Genomic DNA, 21,665 nt, shown 5'->3' with positions numbered 1-21,665 from the left:
GAGTGACATTGGACAGTCTCTCTCAACCCCAGGAAGAGGCAAGGACAAGCCACTTCCAAAAAACCTTGCCCCCAAAATTTCAGGGACTAATCAAGGCAGTCACCAAAAGTCAAGATTGACTTAAAGATTCAAAGAAAAGCACTAATGACTACTTGATGATGATAGTATATCAATCCCAATACGTGAAATTGTCCCTATGTGATAGAACTCATAGATTTTCCAAATCCTCTCAGCATCAAATAATTTGAATTAAACATGTGAGCCTCTCAGATTCAAACAAAATGAGTGCCTAACTATTCAGGCAGCATGAAGGTGAAATGTATTATTCACTTATTAAATATGAATGGGGGATTCTTTGATTATACATTCTAAATTGAAACAAATACTCTTCAAAATAAAGGGTCTGCAGATTTGAATCTCACATTTTTGTATTTTTCTTTGCGATACAGAGGATAAGAGAATGAGTGAATATATTTTAAATTACATAAAAGAGCTGCAGAGATGCATTTCAGAATACAAATGTAGAGTCTTTTGCTCCCTGTGAGCCACTCAGCATATGGTTTATTCCCTCTGGTGTCAACAGGAGCTTAGTTGTGAAATTCCAGCATGTATTCCTAATTTTTCATTTCCCAGGCTCTGTATATTTGGGGGACTGTTCCACAGTATTTATGGTTTCACAATTCTTAAATACTTCCTTTGATTCTACTCCTAGATCATGTTATTTTTTTAAGAAAATGTATTTATTATTTAGATATTTAGCATTCTTGCTTTTATAATTAATATTTAATAAGAGTTCCATCTTATTTTTTGCAAATAAATAAAGATAAGATAACCTGCAGCACATATGGCTATCTATCATGCATTTCTCAAACAAAATATACATGTAGTACTACATTGTACAGTACTATATTGGGTAAATATAATGCCTTAGAATGGTTATATATAACACAGAGCACCTTCTTCTAGCATACTAATTTTTATGCAGAAATGTCTCTTGGGTATTAGGCACATAATTTGTGAAGTAAATCTCAGAGTTGAAAAGTCAATATAATTTCCCAATAGGAAGCAATATGTATTCTCCCATTTTCTCAAAAAAGATCAAACCACCTAGTTTGGAGCAATTTTGGAAAGCCAAACTATATTTTAGATTTACTTCTGGACACGGGTATGCTTTTATACCCACAAAAGTGGTATAACAATGTTAGTAATCCAACATTTTTTACACTGTATCACTTTCATTTACATTTTTAGATATTTAACATAGATTACAGGTATGGAATTTATTACCACAAAATGTGGTATCAGCTGCAGCAGTTGCATTCAGATTTCTTCACACAGAGGCTAGTTAAGTAAGGGACTTCATTGCATGAGGTAAAATGATTATATCTTTAAAGGATTTAGAAGAGTTTTAAAAGGATAATTCAATAAATTTCTAAAGTTATCGATGGTTATTTATTATCAAGGCTAGATATTCTCCAGTATCAAAGGCACTTTATTTTTCCATATCTGTTTTAGGGAATTACATGTAGAATACAAGTGCTCTCCTGTTGTCAGGTTTCTTTCTGCAAGCTGGAATAGAAACAGATAAACAGCCTTTCAGTGAAACAAAAAGTTATGAAAAGTAGATGCTTTGATCAAAAGCTACAAATCAATTAAGAAAGAATTCCATTTACTGCAGTATAACAAACAGAAACTCCATTTACAGTGAAATCAAAGTTCAGATTCTTGTCTTTCCTCTCTATGATTTAATGTGCTAGAAGCTATTCTCTCTTGGATAGTGACAACTCTTTGAAGTAGACCAAGAAATAAGCATGACAGGGATTCCAAAACCTTTTTATTCTAATAAGGTAGAATAACAGAATCTTGAAAGCCTATCCCAGTTTCTCACTATCCTATGTTATATTAAACAAAATCATGGTAAATTTATTTGGAGTTTCATTCTCATGTTCCTCTCTTTCTCTGGATGGAGCACCCTTTACTAATCTACTGATATTTTAAGTCAATGTTTTTCAACTTTGGCAACTTTAAGATGTGTGATTCCCAGAATTCCCCAGCCAGCGTGGTCACTTGAGCCGTAGTCCATTCTTCTCTCTTCATTTCCCCTCCCCTTTCAAGCAATAGCTAAAGCTCATCAAGCATTAATTACATGTTTGGATAATCAGCAGGGCTAGCTGTACTTCCAAATTGACCACTTAGGTCACTTTTTCTTAAGTATTTCTGAGGCCACTTTATGCAGTTTTTAAGAATTACTGAACCTTAGCTTGTACATATGAGAATTTAAGGTTGAGGAATATCAATTAGAGAAGGACATCCCCTTTTCCAGAGCTTTTATTTCTCCTTCCTGAAGAATCAGGTGTGTGTATCTAACAGTCTAGTAGTGTATAAATATGAGACTTCCTAGGACTAGGTAAAAAGACTAAAACTTTCCATCCTCATATTTATTTAAAAAATTCAGCTACAGGAGTCAGAAATGCTCGGTTACATTTTTTAAAAAAATGATCAAACTAAAGTTCCTAAAATTAAAAAAACCTTAATCTTTGACTATTCTTACAGAATGATTTCTTTGCACTTCCCATACTCACTGTCAGCCTCATACTCACTGTCACTCAAAACACAAAACAGATTTACCCAACAAGGAGTTTTCTAAGGGAGTAAGAGTAACTATCAAAGAAGACACATGAAATGGCCAGTCAGTCCCTTGAATGGCTTGAGTGGATGTTATTCCTGCAGGATTTTTAGCTTAAGGCTAAGGGAGAAGAAATCGGTCTAAGATACAGACTTACATTGGACCATACAGTTGCCTAAGAAAATGATCTAACAAGTAAGGAGGAGAATTTAAATTCAGTCAAATGTGAATCTTTGCATAAGTGTGCTGTATTCAGGGGACAAAATGATAGAAAAGGATGTAATTGGCCTTTCAGGCATTTTCAAATCAGATTATAGAAGGGCTTGTACTTTTCAAGAAGCATGTCTTGCCACATATAGTATTTTAGTATATGAGATCCAGTGACATGACTTCTAAAACTCTTCCACCTACTTGCTGATTAGATTTGCCAACATTTTCAAGAAAGAGAAGTACACAGCACAGAAAGTGGTCATGAACCTGCTGTTTATTCCTGTATTTATAAACTGCAGTCTTGAGGGTCTTTTACAATCGTTTTGGTTTTCCTTTGAAATAAAAGCAGTTCTATTTGATTTTTTTTTACTAGAGCAATAAATTAAAATGGGTACTCTCTGCAAGTTGGACTCTTATATACACATAAATTGTAGTTTCTGGTCAATGGTATTAAAGAAAAATGCCAGCATATTGCATGTTTGCAGAAGGGATACAGTTCAATGTAGATAGCCTTGCATTTGGGGGAGTTTTAGTATTTATTGCGATATTTGTGACTTCTATAGAAAAATAGAAATCAAACTAGAAAAAAACGAGCCTTATCTGCTTAATCAGTGTATGAAGGGAAATTATTAATAAAATAGTCAAAGGTTTCAACAGCATAAGGGACAACAAATTTCCTTAAGGCTAAATATGGCTTTATTTGTTTAAGATTTCAGTGTAAATAAACATTTTTATTAAGAATTGGAAAAAAAAGTCAATATTTCCCCCTTTTTCTTGAAACTTTGGGCAAAATTAAATTTATTATTTGAAGTAGTCTACTGCATACTTCTAAAAAATAAACTTCTATTCATCTTTGAGTATTGTGTAAGACCCTCTACAAATAATCTACCGTGGCCAGGAAACATTGTCTAGTGCTGCAATATTAGAATTTCCAGTATTACCAGTTTTTCATCACAAGTTTTCCTGGGCTGATCCTTCATACAAGAGTAAAGGGAGTTAATACATAGTTCTGAGTAGTAGACTTTATCTACAGATAATTTAGAATACTATTATTCCTTTATAAGTGTGTTAGTATTAATGATAGTTGTGATTTAAGTTTTGCTGTACTGTAATACAAGTAATAAGATTAGATGTGGTGCCTACAGGTAATCCCCAAGTTACGAGTGTTCAACTTAACGCTTTTTCAAAGTTACGCGATCAGCACTCCCTAGTGTCTACAAGCATGTCTCAAAATTATGAATATTGCAGCACTACGGCAGTCGTTTGTCCTTACGAACGATCGCAGAGGCTCTGGAACATTCACCCTATTCCACACACACACCCCGCTCTCCACAACTGCTTTGCCCTCCCTTCCTGCTACACCTTACCTTGCAAAATCTGTCTGCTCTCTGCCACAGTTTCTTTCCCTTTGAGGGAGAGGAGAGTTGGCTTGGAAATGCTTTTTGTGCTGACAATGGAAGCTCCTGGGTGCCGTAATATCGTGCAAGTTTAAATACAAATTCATGGCCCCAGAAGCTTCCATTCTGCGGGGGGGATGTTTGTTTTGTTTGAATGCCTATGGGGCAAAGCATGGAATTGGAGTCGGCTGGGTGCAGGAACCAATGCCATCTATGTCCCGGGTTTGCTGCTCGCTTGCGTGCGCTGGCCTTAGTTTGAGGGCAGGAACAAAGCCTTCAACTGAGCAGGGAGGCATTATGGGGCAAGTCCCCTTGCACCTGCATCCAGGCTGTTGGTGGCGGTACCGTCAACAGCCACCTGAACGGCCACAATCTCCCCTCCCTTCCCCAGCCAGCCACCCTGCCCGACGTACTTCTTGCCTGTTTGACTGGTGGCATAAATCCTGACAGCTCTTCTCCTTGTTGTCCTCCCCACTCAATCGGCAGCAGCCACTTGAGTTTCTCCTCTCCATCCAAAAAGAAGAAAGCTGAGGCACAGAGCAGGATTGCTCTCAAGAAGACGCAGGTGCGTTGCTCACTCGCGTGCACCAGCCTTATTGAGAACAATCCTGCTCTGCACCTCTGCTTCTCCTTATAGTACAGACTATAAAGTACAAGTATGAAAAAGTCCAACTTGCAAAGCGTAATCCCATTTTCATTTACTGCTGTAGTAGAAAATACTAATCCGTTACATATATAGCAGATATACCTGTAAGATCATTGTCCTTGGCACTATTATCAAGCTTAATTAATTGGATTCCACCACTGAGAGTGTATTTGCATATCCTGCTAAAATATGTTTGCTGTAAGCTAAGAATGTACACAAAATGGAAAATGTGTTTGGTTTTCATCCCAGAACTAAAATGTGTTCTGTAAACTCTGTGAATATTTCTATTCAACAAAAACAAAACCCAGAACATTTAAAAAAATATTTTATTCTTAAATAGTAGAATATAAAAGATAATAAAAAATGGAACAAAATTATTGCTAGATTAACCTAGTTAGTTTTTACTAACCACAATTTGCATATTTATGCTTTACAATGAACATTAATTATTGTTATGGCTTCTGTTTATTTCTTAAAAACCATATTCCAAATGTCTAAATCTGTCTTTCTGTATAATGTGTTGCATATAAGGAAGCCATTCCTGCTTCAATTGATTAAGCTTTTGTTATGGATATGCAGTCGTGTTAATTTTGTCATTGCAACATATTCTCTGATTTTGATCTCCCAATCCAATATAATCATCAGCAAAGATTCTTTTTTCCAAGAGAAAAGGTGCTGTGCCAGATTGGTTCTTGTGGCTATCAATCCAGAGCATTTTTGTTATTATTGTTCCAGGTTTTAGCTGAAAAACACACATAAAAAAACCAAGCAAAAAGGAAGCTCAGAATGATTTTACTGGATGAGTAGGTCAAGATTGGTGTGCATCTTTTTTATTCTCCTCTTCTATCTTAACAGCTCCCAGAGTGGCAGAGTCAATATTCCTAAAGCCTTCTTTTCCATAGTTCCTCCTTCCATTGGCCACCATTGCCAGTATCCTATCATGGCATATCACATTGACATGCTCCCTTATCTTCCAAACCTTTCTTCTCCTCAGCTTTCATTGCCAATAGTTGTGACTTCTTCCCATTCTTTCCCCAATCCTTCTGAGCTTCAAAAAGCTCAGAAAAACAGCATTTTGTCTATATCCAGAAGAAGGCTCATTTTGTTCCATATCCAGAACAAACTTACATGTTTCAGTTTGGTCATCAGCCATGTTAGATGCTTGAAATGGTTTGTAGTTTTGCACACCAAAAGCATTAATCAAGAGTCTTTAGCATAGCACCAAAGGTAAAGGAAAACCAAAGCTTGTTATAGTATGCCCTACTACAGTACTACATTGGGTAAATAGAGTCTCCGTAAGTGATTCAGAGATCAAACATCTCTAATAAAAATAGAGGCAATTTACATAGCATAATTTAAAACAAAAGTTCCCACAGTGAGATAAGAAAGCAAATGACACAATGTAAGTCAGAAGGTAAACTACTCTTTGTGCTTTCATCATGATGTCTCACAAAAGTATGTAAGGGACAGAATTTGAACTGTGACATCACACTGCCTATGTCATTATTTTCATGAAATATTTGAGTGGCACAGATGCTAGGGAAATGATAAGGATGGTGAGGAGGACTTCTTCACCCTTACTGAATTCCAGCCAATGTAGTAAGGGTAGAAAATGGACCAGAAAGAGAAGGTGAGGCAGAAGACCAATCAAATGCAGTGTGTAATTGTTTGATCAATCATTTAATGAATATGCTGGTATTAACTCTATATGGGAAAACATAATGCCTGATACTGTTGTTTGGGTTGTGAACTTGTGGATCTCAAGGAAGTAGACAGACTATTCTGTAATGTGCGCTCTGCTGCTTGTGAATTTGATCACTGTCCCTTTTGGCTAGTAAAAGCAGACAAGGAAAGAATTAAAGGCTGGATCCAGGCTTTATTTGACACTACCTTGTAGAAGAGGAAGGTTCCAGCAACTTTGAACCTTAGTTTATTCCCATTTAAAGAAGAAACCTACACCCAACACAGTTAGAATTATATCCCTATTTTCAACCTCCCCTTCTTCTCCAAGAAGGCTGTTGAGAATATGGTGGGATTGTAATGTCGGAGAGCTCTGAAAGAAGTGGAACATTTAGACTCTTGCCCGTCTAGATTCAGGCATTCAAGAAAAAAATAAAAGTAAAGCTATAAATGCTTAAAGGAGAACATTCAGAATTGGACAGACTGTAGATGCAGATGATATAATCAGAGAAGTATAAAAATATGGAGGAGGTTTGCTTATGGAATAGTTACACAATTTGTTTAACACGTTTGAAGACCACATCTTTGCCTGATGATTGTAAGAATATTATTGTTCACTTATACAAAGAAAAAGTAGGAAAGGTAAATGGAGATTAGTTTGTTAAGTGTGTCAGGGAAGTGCTCAGCAGAATTCTCATCAAAAATGGTATACGGGGTGATAAAGAGCAAAATCTCAGAAGTGCAATAGGACTTTTTGCTCAGCAGGGGGCATGCAGAGTAGATTTTTGCTCTTCAACAAGTTGCTGAGAAATGTGAGAAAGTTACTATATGGTTATTGATTTAGAAAAGGCATATGATAAAATGAATAAGGTGGAATTATGCAACAAATAGTTTACATTGGTTACTGAATGTGATAGGACAGCTATACTGTATAAGTAAATTAAGCATGGGAATAAAAGGACGAATGATTCAATACTGAGCATGGAATAAGATAAAATGACTACGTTGACAACAGAGGTGTATTGATTGGAGATATAAATACGTGCAGACCTTTGTATGCAGAAAGTGCTTTGTTGGTTAAGGATCTGAATTATTTGCAGTGAATATTAGATGGATTTCATAATGCAGTGAAGAGCATGGGGGCAAAAACCAATGCATCAAACTTCAGAGTAGTTGTATTGACAGGGAAAATACATAATTTAAATAAATATGTAATGTGAACAGTTGGAAGTTATACATATATGGCAAAAAAAGAAGAAATTATTAAGGGGCATTTTGGTGGAGTGTTTACTAAAGATGGAAAAATGCAAGGCCAAATTTTAAAATAATAATTTATTAAACTTGTAGATGCAAATTTGGATCAGAAGATAATGGATATCATGTTGTTCCTTTGCAAGGAATAAACCTTTGTCAGAAGAAACAAAAATGGCTATGTATAAGTATGTGTATACTCTCTTTATTATATGAATTTGAGAGTTGGGTATGTCAGAAGAAGCACAGCAGCATGTTGAATGCAGTGGGAACAGGATACCTCAGAACGTGTTTGATGAAATAAGAAGAGAGAGAGTTAAGAATTAAAGGGTGCTGAGTTAATATGAATCCAGAAGTTAGCAACTAGTATGAAAAAAATACATTGAGGTTGTTTGATCATATACATAGAATGTGCAGAGAATTAATGAAGATCAAATCACAAAATAATTACATTAAGAATAAAAGGGTTGAAAGAAGAGACAAAAGTGAGAAGTCATGGTTGGATGGGGCTGATAATATCTTCAAAAAGATGGAAATAAATTTGAATAACAAATGCAGTGTGTGAATTGGTGCATGGAATTCCATGTAGTGGAAATGAGGATGTTTTGCAAGGATAGAAAGAAATGATGTGGGTATAAAGAGATTTAGTTAGATTTCCTTTTCTCTGCTTTTCGATCTTTAATTTCTTCTATTTACTGCTTCTTACTTTTCTTCTGTACTTTGAGTAAAGGCACATTCCTTAAAATGAGTAACATCACATTGCTTAAAAGAGAGTAGTCAGGTTGCATGTGGCTCAACTGAAGTCAAAGTAAAGGAAATCTAATGCTGCTTCCTTCAAGACCATTTAAGTGCTATATATTGGTCAATATTTCTTGCCCAATGATATTATAACAATGAACATTCAGTCACGGCTGCAGTTACATGCAATCTTGCATCATAAATTATACTGATTATTATTAATCTTTATAAAACCATTGATTAGCAAAATGTCTCCTGGCCAACAATAAAAAGATGATTACTAAACTTAAGAATACAGTATTAAAAATAAATTTTGCATTATCAGTTACTAAAATTCTGCTTGCCTAAGAGACTGTTTCAAGGCCATTTAAAAAAAAAAACGCAAAGCTAAGTAAAGCTCCTTATCAAGGAAGCAAATTCTGAAGAACACATGTAACTTTAGACCAGATCTAGCTTCTATACTGCCATTAAGACAAAATCCTTAGGCAAAGCACTTAGATGGCTTCAGTGAGCTGAGGAGGGGACAGCCATCCTGAAGAAGATATTTCAAGTTAACTGGCCTGTGGTTTAAGTCTTTATTACTTTTAAAGCTCTCAATAACTTTGGCCCAGTCACTTGGAAGAAGTAACTCAGCTTGTCCATTTTTTATCTCTTCCAAAAACAAACCGGCTGTCAGTATAAATCAGAAAGGTCATGAGGTGTCTATACTCAGGAGTATATATACTCTTAGGAATTACAGTGACATTACCTCTGTGCCATTTTTTGCCTGGCCTGCTTTAGGATAGCATATCCTGTTGAAACAATTGGCCCCATATAGGCACATTCCCTTGCCTCATGACATAAGCTAAGTTGAATCCTTGTGAATGGAGTCACATTTCAAAGAAGCAAGTTTTCCCATGGGCTGGCATTAACTCCAGAAGGCAAAGCCCTCCTGTGATGGGGAAACCCTAGACCAAGGGTCTTCATACTTGGCCCTTTTATGACTTGTGGACTTCAACTCCCAGAATTCCTCAGCCAGGCACACTGGCTAAGGAATTCTGGGAGTTGAAGTCCACAAGTCATAAAAGGGCCAAGTTTGAAGACCCCTGCCCTAGACAGAGCTGCTAGCATGACAATGTTAACTTTTTTTTTTTTTTCAATTCTTGGGTCAATTCTCCTTTTCCCCAGAAGATCAATGTAATCCATCTCCTTTTGGGGAACACCGATAGATTTCCTTTGAAGATGTTTCTTAACTTATGTTTCACAAAGCCCTGTTTTGTTCAAGGTTTTGAGTTTTACATGCAATTTTTGGATAGATAATTTTAATTTTGTAAAATTCCATGTAAGAAACAATCTTAGAATAGCTAAGAAAATATGCAACTGAACAGTCTAATGCATACACTTAAGCAGGTGACATGGACAGACTGTTGCATTAAAAAGTGGAAGGATTTTCTAGCATATAGCCTATACTTCAAATGTTAATTTTTGTTTCAGTTTAGCTCATTCTCTCATTATCACTAAGTTTCAGAATATTCAACCCTCTATAAGGAAGCAGAAAGGCCTATTCTGTCCAATACAATTCTTTTATAGATGTTTTTCTTCATATAGTTGTAGTTGAATCCAAAAGCTGTAATTATCATTTTAAGAATACAGGCATTGATTATTTGGATATATCATTTTTCCTTCATGAGCTAGTTGAAATTTCTGAGTTGAGTTCCATCAAACTCTGATTAATATAAGACTTTCCTCTTAAAAGAAATTGCCATAAAAGATGTCAGAAATTACCCTTTGGCAACCTCATGCCTTCCAAATGTGTAGAGGGCAAGAATTTCCAGACAGTGTGACCATTGACAAGTTGGGATTTCTGGGAATTATAGCATCAATACTTTATGAAGGCCATAGATTGAGGAAGATTGCTTCAAGGCATTGCTGGAATGGTATTGCTAGAATTGTCAGCCCCATATTCATTCTTTCTCTCCTTCTCTTTAAGATAGGGCAATTCTGAAAGCTAATGACTCTAGCCAACTTTCAAGGGCTGAAGCGGTCACCTTTATATCCGCATCTGCCAGTGCAGCAGCAGCAGTAGCAGCAGCTACAGTAACCACACCTTTGTGGCCAGTTTCTTCCAAGAGCACAAATGGGACTACAATTGCCATTTCTGAATCCGAAGAGGAGAAAGCCAAAAAATTACTGTATTGTTCATTATGCAAAGTGGCTGTGAATTCTTTATCTCAGTTAGAAGCACACAACACAGGTGAGTCTTTACCAGAAATAACTAAATGCATACCTGCATGTTTTAGAAAATTTAGGCAGTGTATATCTTGTCTCTCAGGTCATTTTTTTTTCTTGGAAAGGATGTTTTATTTAAAATATATTGTGGCAATTACTAACTTCTTGCCTCTCAGCAGCCCAGGAAGCATAAATTCTGTTCTTTATTAAAGATCTTATTCATCTGGTTATACTATTACATGCTTAATAAACCTATTTTCCACGAATGCCCTTGTTGTCCAGATAAATGGTTTCTCTCAGCCGTGTATTTTGCATCCTAATATGAGGAAGAGATTCAGTACTTAAGATTTCAAGAGAACCTGTTGCGATCCACCTTATTAAAGCCCCCATTCTATAGTTAATGACAAGGCCTTCGCTGGTACTCTACTTGCCAGCTTTGGCAGTAATCATTCTCTACTATGATCCTGCTGTTCCAGTGTTTTTTCGTGTATTTCTCCCTGACTTTGGCCAGGATGGCTACACTCACACAAACCAATAGGAGGAAATGCATTGCAAAGAAAAAAGAAAAAAAGAGGAGACTGACTAAATGTTGGGGCTACTAATTTCAGTCTATAAAAACAAGGCTAGAAATAATATATGATTATAATTATGTGCCATAAGGTTGGCCTCTCTTTTATCCAGGATTAGAAATAAGTAGTATAACAAAAATATTAAAAATGTAATTCTCTTTGCTGTAGTGCTGGGACATACACAGAAACGCATGCCTGCTCTGTTTGCCCCATTTATCTAGGATCAGGACCAAAAGTAATGTTGATCTAAGAATCAACAAAGGAAGCTGGTTTCCACTTAGGGTCAGTTCATAATCATATGTCTAGATTCTTCTTTGTGTAATGTTTTGCAAAATCAAATAGTTCAGGAAAAGGCAGAGTTGTACTATATAATTCTATAAGCAATCAGTTTAGAGCTCTCTAAGAAGTTATTTGAACCTACCTCCACATTCCGGTGGAGAGGAGGAAGGGGGCAAATAGGGAGAAGAGGAACACAGAAAGAGAGAAGAGGGCTGCTTCTATCCTATGCAGGCTTGTGCCCCACAGGCTACTAGCATGTAGACTTTCACAGGTGGTATGCAGACTACCCCATTGCCAGCCCAATTACCTGGGATTTCTTTTCTTTGTATCTTTATTTTAAACATAAAATAATAAAAATAAAAACCAAGTATGCTGATTGTATCAAGATTCTGCTTGTGTTAATACACAGAAGCACATATGCAAATCAATTAAGTGTTTCAACTTTAATTAATCATACTGTGCATCAGTAGATGGCAGAGAGACATAAAAATGATTGAAGGAACTACACACTCCAGTTCTGAAATTAATTTTAGAAATTTTTAGAGATAAAAAGAATGCTGGGATTAGAATGCTAAACAGGATTCCTAAAGCACAAAAGAAACAGTTTGCTCTTACTCTACTCTTGCTTAATTCTATTGTTATATTAGAGCTGTGTTTGATATTTTTTTTAATGTTCAAGGCTGTGTATATAATGCAGTACTTTTATTCTTATAACAAACCTATGAGGTACATTGTCCTTAGCAATTGGCTGAAAGTTAGTTAGTTTCCATAGTCATCACAAAGGAGACTATTGAACTATTGAATCTCTCCACCATGAATGGCTAATTTACTGCATTTATAGCCAATTTTTCCTTTGAAAGCTCCATTTCAAAGAATTGGTGAATGGGAAAAAAAACCCCTTACCCCTGATTCACCTTTGCATGTCTTCATATTCAAGTTGTAAAGGAAACACGGGATATTCAAGAAGAATTGACTTCTTGAAAACTTACAGAAAAACTTGTCTTCTGCTATAACAGTGGTTTAAAAGAGAAAAATGATTGTTTTTGCATCCCTGTGTATGTCAGTATATTGCATATATCTCCTAACTAGTAGAATGCAGGCAATAATGTGTTACTTGCAGTTATTTTGTATGAAATTTAAAAAGGAGAAGGATGTAAGAAAATTGGAATGGAAGTGATCTGATCTTGTGGAATGGAATTGATGAGTACATACGGAAAAATGAAGGTGTAATTTTAACTATAAATTGAAGTATTAACTATGAACTAAAAGATATATGAAAAATATGAATTGGAATTAGTACATCAAAGTTCTTTTGGGTGCATATGAAAGAAGGAAGCCATAAGTTAGAAACAGTTGCGTATTATGCTTCAGTGAATGGCAATAATGGAGGAATGAGGGTTGATGTTGTTGAAAGAATTGTGCAACATTCTGAATAAATGTGATCTAGGAGTAACTCTGCCAGGTGACACAAATGGATATGGATAAACAAAATGAGAGAGTATATAAAATGATTGGATTCTTTGGAGGTTCAAAAATAATTGAGAATAATGACTGTCTTAAGAGCATCTCCCAGTAAAAGATCTGCTTGTTCAAATACATGATTTAAAGCATAAGATTGTTTCTATGTACAAGAAGTACAAAATGCAGAGTAATTTGGATAGAATTTTTTAAAAACTGTTTTAAATGTGCATCAAGAGGGCTAATCAGAGTGAATGGCATTAAAAATAAAAGTGATTAAATATTTGGGATAAAACTAATATGCAAGAATGCTGGAAGGATAATTTTAAATATCTGTGGGAATGGTAGCAATATCTCAAAGAGTAAAATAAAAATGAATCTGTACTCATTAGTACTATTAGGGAATGTGATTCGTTATTTCTCCTTTATGTACAACAGAAGAACATGGAAATAAAAAAATATCAGTTCATAAAGAAGTTGAGCAATTCATTTTGCTGTATAACTTTATTACTGTAAAATGCCTTTTCTTTCTAGAATCCTTTTTTTAACATTCTAAAAGGATGAAAAATAGGAATAGTTTTCAAAACGTTACAAGATGCTAAGGAAAATGGAGGTTTTGGGTTGCCGGAATGGACATTGTATTATCAAGCATCAGTGTTAACATGGGTGAAAGAGTGGATAACACCCTTAGAAATAAAAGGTTTTTGTATTTAGAAGGACATGATTTACAATTGGGGTGGCATGCTTTTTTATGGTACGGGAAAAACAGAGTCCATAAGTACTTTCAAAATCATTTTATAAGAAATGCCTTGTTAACAGTATGGGAAAAAATTAAAGCTAAAATATACTCAAAAATTCCAGGGTGGTTATCAACGATGGAGGCATTTATACATCTGAACCTGGTAGATTTTGAAAAAGTATGGACATATAAAGATATTTTAGATATTGATGGGAAATTCAAATCTAAACAAGAATTGGAAAATTTAGGAATTAATCTGTCCTGGTGGGCACATTTACAGATACAAAGTAGATATGAAAAAGATGTAAAAATGTATGGATTTTACAAGGATCAAACTGTGTTTGATAAGATTTTGTTAACCTCAGATGAGAAATTAATTAAGAAAATGTATAATTTTTTGTTAATTTTAGATATGGAAAGTGAACAAGTGAAAGAAACAATGATAAGATGGGCAAAAAAAATTGGTTATAACATAGAATTAGAAAAATGGCAAATGTTATGGGAGAGAAACTATAAATTAACAATGTCAACTTCATACAAAGAAAATCTGTATAAAATGTTTTATAGATGGCACCTTCCACCAGCAAGATTAGCAAAAATGTTTTAAAATATGTCAGATAGATGTTGGAAATGTAAACATAACATAGGCACGTATTATCATATTTGGTGGACATGTGGGAAGGCAAAGGCCTATTGGAAAAACATATATATGTGGTTAGAAAAAATATTGGGCGAACAAGTAGATTTTAAACCTGAACTTTTCTTACTAGGCATTATGTCTGAAAAGACCAATAAGCAGAAATTATATTTAATTCTACACATTACCACAGCAGCGAGAATAATTTTTGCACAATACTGGAAGAATGAAGGATTGCCATCAGAGGAAGAAATAATCAGGAAGATATTGGAATGTGCAGAGATGGACAGACTAACTATGAGGCTGAAAGACAAAGAAGATACAGACTACTATCAAATTTGGAACTTATTTTATTCTTGGTTAGAGAAAAGAATGAAGGATTAGGAATTGAACATGTATTAGCTTAGCAAACTCCAGACAACTTGTTGATTGGAAAAATTAACATATGTTGATGAAAAAAAAATTAATAAAATAAATAAATAAATAGGAATAGTTTTTGGGAATCACGCTTTTCTTACATATGAAGTTGTGGATGATTTGGTAGTAAGAAGGTGTGATAAATAATCCTTTCATGACTAATAAATACATGTGTCCCAGAATAATGTTGCAGGAGGATCCAGTCTGGGTCAGTCACTGGGACCAGAGGTTTTTTCTTCCAAGCTTTCGGACTTGTGGTAGACTTGATCTTCAGAGCTTTTAGACTCGTGCTGAAGATGGGTCTGAAACCTCGAAAGACAAAACCTCTGGTCCTGGTGATCAACCCAGATTGGATCCTGCAACAATCCTTTGATCAATGCCAGTAGAGCCTGGCAGTCTCATAGTTGTGTGAATGGGTTCTGAAATGTCTTGAAAATTTCCAAAACCTGCAGAGCACTATATAAAAAAGGACTGTGATCAACCATAAATTTGTTATTTGTATCTACCTATTTAACAGAAAATCTAGGAAAGAATAGAGATGTTTCAATGACTAAAAAAATCTGTGTTTCCTCATTAAAGTTTTCTGATTCTTTTATAATAATGACTTGTCAGGTTCCAAACACAAGACAATGGTTGAAGCTAGGAATGGTGCTGGTCCAATTAAATCTTATCCTCGGCCTGGATCCAGATTGAAGACTCATGGAACTAGTATGGGTTCGGGACTACAGAACAAAACTTTTCATTGTGAGATTTGTGATGTCCATGTCAATTCAGAAATTCAACTTAAGCAGGTATGTCTTTTGTACATATTACATACTTATTCCGTTAATTAGCATCATTTAATTTGATACAGGCTAATCCCTTGATCAAAAGGGATAAAAAATCTCCCATTTGTACTCCTATTAGTTATTAGCACTAAACTCAACTCAGGATATGCCTTCAAAAATTTGTCATCATGCTGAAAATATTTAGACAAAATGTGTTACTGGTCAACAGCATTGGTAAAACATTTGTAGCCATGTCGTTACTGAGTAGAACAATTACTTTTGCAAATGACAGCAGCCTGTCTCCATGCTAGAAAAACCAACAAATGAACAACTGCTTACTGTGGCCTATGGTTGCCTTTACCATATGGATTGGCAGCATTACATACAACATTCTAGTTTTAACCCTCTTGTGAACTTGTTCTTGTTTAATTATTTAACTTTTAAGTAGCTTTATAATATGTTTTAATTGTTGGTTTCATTGTATACCACCTTGTATAAGGTGGATGACCATAAATTTGATAAATTTATTTCCAGTTCTGTTGGAAAGAATTGATCATTGTTACACAATGGCTGCCAGCACATCTTCCCTACTTATTTATCTTGCTGTCTTATTGTACAAAGCATCCTTTAAATTTCATTGTTATCTAGGAAAGTCTTGATCCATACGTATTTGAAGTTAATGTTAATTTTTATCCTTTTTAATGCTGCTTGTTTCTGCAGATACGCTGCATAAGCAGTATGGGTAGTGTATATAAAAACATCTACATACCCCTCTTAAAATGCCACATTTTGGGGATAGAAAAAAATCAGATCAAAATACTTCAGAATTTAATGTAACCTTTAATGTAAGTTATAAAGCTGTACAATTCAACTGAAAAACAAGCTCAAAACCTTTAGGGGGGAAAATAGCAATAAAAAACCTGCAATAACATGGTTGCATAAGCATGCATACCCTTAAACTAATACATTGCTGCAGCACTTTTTGATTTTCCAACAGCATTTAGTCTTTTGGAATAGGAGCCCATCAAAATGGTACGTCTTGCCTTAGGACTCTTTGCCAACTCTTCTTTGCAAAAGCGCTCCAAATCTGTCAGATTGAGAGAGTGTGTCTAGGCACAGCCCTTTTCAGATCACCCCATAGATTTTCAGGTCCGGGCTCTGAAAGAACCATTCTAAAACTTTGTTCTTCTTCTGGTGAAGCTATTCTTTTGTTGATTTGGAGGTACTCTTTGGGTCACTGTCATGTTGAAATTCCTCTTTGACTTTTACCAGAAGCCTGGAGGTTTTGTACCAAAATTGACTGATATTTGGAACGGTTCATAATTCTCTCCACCTTGACTAAAGCTCCAGTTCCAGCTGAAGAAAAGCATCCCAAAGCATAATACTGCCACAAACATACTACACTGAGGGTGTGATGTACCTCTGATGATGCCCAGTGTTGTTTTTGCCCCAAACATATTTCTTAGAAATGTGGCCAAAAAGTTCAACCTTAGTTTCATCAGACCATAACATATTTTCCCACATGCCTTTGTCAAACTTGATATAGATTTTTGCAAAAAAAAATATGTAAGTAAAGGTTTCTGTCTTGCCACTCTACCCCACAAGCCCAAACATATGAAGAATAGAGGAGACTGTTGTCACATGTAGTACATAATCAGTACTTGCCAGAAATGTTGCTATAGGCCTCTTAGCCGCCTCTCAGACCAGTTTTGTCCATCAATATTGTAGGGACATCCAGTTTTTGGTAATGTCACTGTTGTGCCACAACTTGTTGATGACTGTCTTCATTGTGTTCCATGGTATATCCAATGCCTTGGGGGAAAAAATTCCCTTCTCCCAATACCTTCCAACATTGAGAGGCCTTTGATGCTTTGTAAATTCTTTGAAGACCATGGCTTTTGCTCTAAGAGGCAACTGGGTAAATATCAGAAAAATCCTACTAGCACAGCTTAACTTTACAGGAGCTTGATTAGAATCACTTTAACTGATGGCAGATGTGTACTGACTATTGTTTAACATCAGATTGAATGTGATTGGTTAATTCTGAATACAGCCACATCCCTACTTATTAAAGGGTGTGAACACTTTTGCAGTAACATTATTCTTGTTTTTTATTGCTATTCCCCTCCTCCCCTTAAAAGGGTTCATTTTATTTTTCAGTTGAATTGTATGGCTTATATGTTATATTAAAGGTGGGGAAACAAATCTGAGGTGATTTATCTTGGTCTCATTTTTTTACATCTCAAATACCTGGTATTTTAACAGGGATGTGTAGACTTTTTATATCCACTAAAAATTACTTCTCTGAACTTTCGTCAACTTACCTTCCCCTGAAATAAGTAGATATGTTTACCTGGAGAGTATACACTGGTCACACTATCAACTGATAAGTTTTAAACACAACATTTGTATTGATTTTTCAGCACATTTCTAGCAGGAGGCACAAGGACAGAGTTGCAGGGAAACCTACAAAACCGAAATATAGTCCGTATAACAAACTACAGCGTAATCCAAACATTCTAGCAGTAAGTATTGCATGGTGTGATTATCCTATTGAAAAGCTTTGATACCTTTCTCTACATTCATGAATATGCCTAGAAAAGAGATATGTACATTTTTCAAAAGTAGATTCTCCACCAAATTGAGTGGCAATTATTTTTCAGGAAGCTAGTTTTTTTTTTTTTTAACTCAGGAGTGTTCAAGGTACAGTTATTTTCCATCTTAATGTATAGCACATTTCAGCTGACCTTTAAAACCAAACAGAAAACTAATATGCCTCCTTCATTATAAAAATGAAATTGAAGTCCTTCAGGTTTTATTAGCTTATTAGTTTCTTGGTGAAAAAGCTGAAGTCACAATAGGGCACGCTTCAGCCTAAGCCCCAGGTAAATACCTAATTTACATCTACAAGAAAACAACCAGACCACCTTCCCTTTTTCTTCAAACATAAGATGTTACACTGTCTCTGTTTTGTCTGAGGAACCAACTGTGCTTTATTGGAATATGTGCAGTTGTTTCCCAAGTGCTCGGAGTATATTTCTTTCTGTTGTTGACCTTGTTCTCATTGCCACTTTAACTACTATACAGCATAAATTTGGAGTAGGACTCCCTATCTTGCATTAATGGAATGCAGCAGAGCCCAAAACTCATTCAGGAAGCTCTGCCTATTCACCAGCAGCTGAATGGATATGAAATGCTGTAGCCGTTTCTAACCTCCTGGGCTGAAATTGAGAAAGAAAAGGTGCCAGGGGCAAGAACAAGAAATTAAAAGCTGTGTCAGGAGACCTTTTAAACGAGCTCCATTAACAGAGGGATAGAATCAAGATCACATGAAGTGTTAATATCATTTTACAATGCCTTGGTATGGCCACACTTGGACTACTGCATCCAGTTTTGATCACCACGATGTAAAGAAGATGTTGAGACTCTAGAAAGAGCTCAGAGAAGAGCAACAAAGATGATTAGGGGACTGGAGGCTAAAGCATATAAGGAACAGCTGCTGGAATTGGGTATGTCTAGTTTAATGAAGAGAAGGATGGGGGGGGTGACATGATAGCAATGTCCTAGTATCTCAGGGGCTGCCACAAAGAAGAGGGAGTCAAGCTATTCTCCAAAGCACCTGGAGGCAGGATAAGAAGCAATGGATGGAAACTAATCAAGGAGAGAAGTAACCTAGAACTCAGGAGAAATTTCCTGACAGTTAGAACAATTAACCAGTGGAACAACCTGCCTCCAGAAGCTGTGAATGCTCCAACACTGGAAGTTTTTAAGAAGAAACTGGACAGCCATTTGTCTGAAATGGTATAGGGTTTCCTGCCTGAGCAGGGGGTTGGACTTGATGACCTCCAAGATCCCTTCCAACTTTATTATTATTATTATTATTATTATTATTATTATTATTGTTGTTGTTGTTGTTGTTGTTGTTGTTGTTGTTATATCAACCACTTATAGCAGTATTTCTTTCCCTTCTTTCCATAGGCAAAGCTGGCCTTCCAAAAAGATATTCTTAAGCCTTTGGCACCTGCCTTTCTCTCCTCTCCTCTGGCTGCTGCAGCTGCGGCTGTATCCACAGCTCTGACTCTCCCACCACGACCTTCTGCTGCTCTCTTCCAGGCTCCTGCGATACCCACAGCTCTCCTAAGGGCAGGACACGGGCCTCTCCGAGCTACTCCAGCATCTATCCTCTTTGCTCCCTACTGAATTGGGAATAAGCAAGGCATAACTTTGGCCATTTGGAACAATGGCAAAAGAAGATGAGAGCAAGATGTCTTTTTTTTTTAACAAGACTGTGTTTTTAAGATCTTGGGCTTGATTCTGTCCCCAGAAAATAAGTTACAAAACTCATTGGGATGAATTGCAATCTAGAATCCATAGGCTTGTGGGGGTTTTAAGTAAAGGTCAGATATCTGGTTTACAAATATATATATATTGTGCACAAAATATATCAAAGGTTCATATGTCTGTTTTTAACTGGATATTATGATTTGTAAAGAAGGAATGTGGAATATTTTCCTGTGTGACTTGAAAAACCAGAATTGTATACATGGGTCTCTGGAAGCCAACTTATTCATATTCTGGTCAGCAGATTCTGGTGTGCCACAAAAGTTGAGTGAGAGAATTAGTGGATTGTTACTTCTTATTACCTAATGTACTCCCATTCCTTAATATGTGTCTTGTTTAGGCCTTAGTATGAGTACATCTTGTGTAACGCTGCAGATTTATCTCTCATTTGATTTTAAATCATTTTAGTGGCAGTGCAAATATTTAGAAGCACAGCTCAGCCTTGAAACTTTTCTTTTTGAAAAATTTAATGTCTTTAATTTATCATTTTATTTAGAAAGACTTAGAAGTAACAAAGCCATATATCCCATAAGTAAGATGATGACTTGTTTACAATTTTTATTTAATTTATTTTGCATTCAGTTATTCCCTCACCCTCGCCCCGTTGCTAAATATCTACTTCAAAGACATTTCATCATTTATATGTTTACTAAAGAGATTGTGCACATTGTTCAATCAGATAATGTGCTGACATATTTATTATTCATACACACATTTCCCTTCACACTCATGTATATACATATCTCAGTTTGGTTTGCGTTTCTAAACTTTCCTACAGAATGATGGCTGCATACAGTTGTGGCTCCCAATGCAATAATGTACAGGAGATAAAATATTTATAAAACAAATTATTCGTTCTGTTGATGAATATTATTATTCTAGCCTGTCTACTTCCCCCCCACACACACACACCATTTTATCAATATAATTTGGGCACTGAGGACATATTTGTATGTCTTGCTTGTGAAAATGAGGGTATTCTCCAAAAGCATCTTTTGCTTCCAATCTGTAAAGAGTATGTATTTATATTTTTAAAAGTACATTTTAATAAAATATCGAGGGAAAATAATAATATAATTTATTAACGAGAAAAAAATTCAGGTGGCACTCTTAAATGAGCTCTGTACTGCTAAAACGGCATTACACAGAATTTATTTTTAAAACTTTGATAACTGAATCATGGTATCGCTCACTTACATAAAACTGTACAATCACTTGATTAAACTTTCATGGGTAATGAATGACTAGTTATGAATACATAATAGATACTTTGCATATCACTCTGAGAAGCTTAATATCACGGTGTGCTGTTTTTAAGAGACAGAAATCTATAGTACTGTATACATACCTAAAGGGGTTATTAAAAAAAATAAGCATCACAGAGTTCATTTTATCTCTTCAGCTGACTACTAAATACTTCTAGGCAAGTCATCTTATGCTGTTCCCCTGCTTCTGGTAATCAGAACTTTACGGCCTCTGAACATAATGATTAATATTAAATATTAAAAAGATTTCTGACAGATCAATTCTCCAATTTCCTGTTATAGTATCAGATTTAAAGATACATAAACCTAAATCTGTTTGTCTGATATCTAACTGTATTTGGCTGAGATTATTAAATCTGAAAAAAATCATCCTGTTTTCTCAAATAGGAAGGGAAAAGTTTGTTGATTTCCAATGGTAATTGTGATATGGATTCCTA

General features: G+C 35.6%; 1 protein-coding gene across 8 annotated transcripts in view; it reads left to right on the top strand.

Moving 5' to 3' along the window:
* ZNF385B (zinc finger protein 385B) overlaps window positions 1-21,342 on the top strand; it is a 275,321-nt gene extending 253,979 nt beyond the window's left edge. For all 8 annotated transcript variants that reach the window (XM_039327147.1, XM_039327148.1, XM_039327149.1 and 5 more), the window contains 4 exons: window positions 10,518-10,781; window positions 15,468-15,646; window positions 18,046-18,147; window positions 19,601-21,342. In XM_039327147.1, the coding sequence (XP_039183081.1) occupies window positions 10,518-10,781; window positions 15,468-15,646; window positions 18,046-18,147; window positions 19,601-19,822 (767 nt within the window). In that variant the 3' untranslated portion in view covers window positions 19,823-21,342. The remainder of the gene's footprint in view (window positions 1-10,517; window positions 10,782-15,467; window positions 15,647-18,045; window positions 18,148-19,600) is intronic.
* Window positions 21,343-21,665: the final 323 nt, after the last annotated feature.

This window comes from Crotalus tigris, unplaced genomic scaffold, assembly GCF_016545835.1.
Source record: "Crotalus tigris isolate CLP2741 ecotype Arizona unplaced genomic scaffold, ASM1654583v1 scf7180000024351.1097467, whole genome shotgun sequence".
NCBI classification, from domain to species: Eukaryota; Metazoa; Chordata; class Lepidosauria; order Squamata; family Viperidae; genus Crotalus; species Crotalus tigris.
This window is presented reverse-complemented; position numbering and strand designations above follow the sequence as displayed.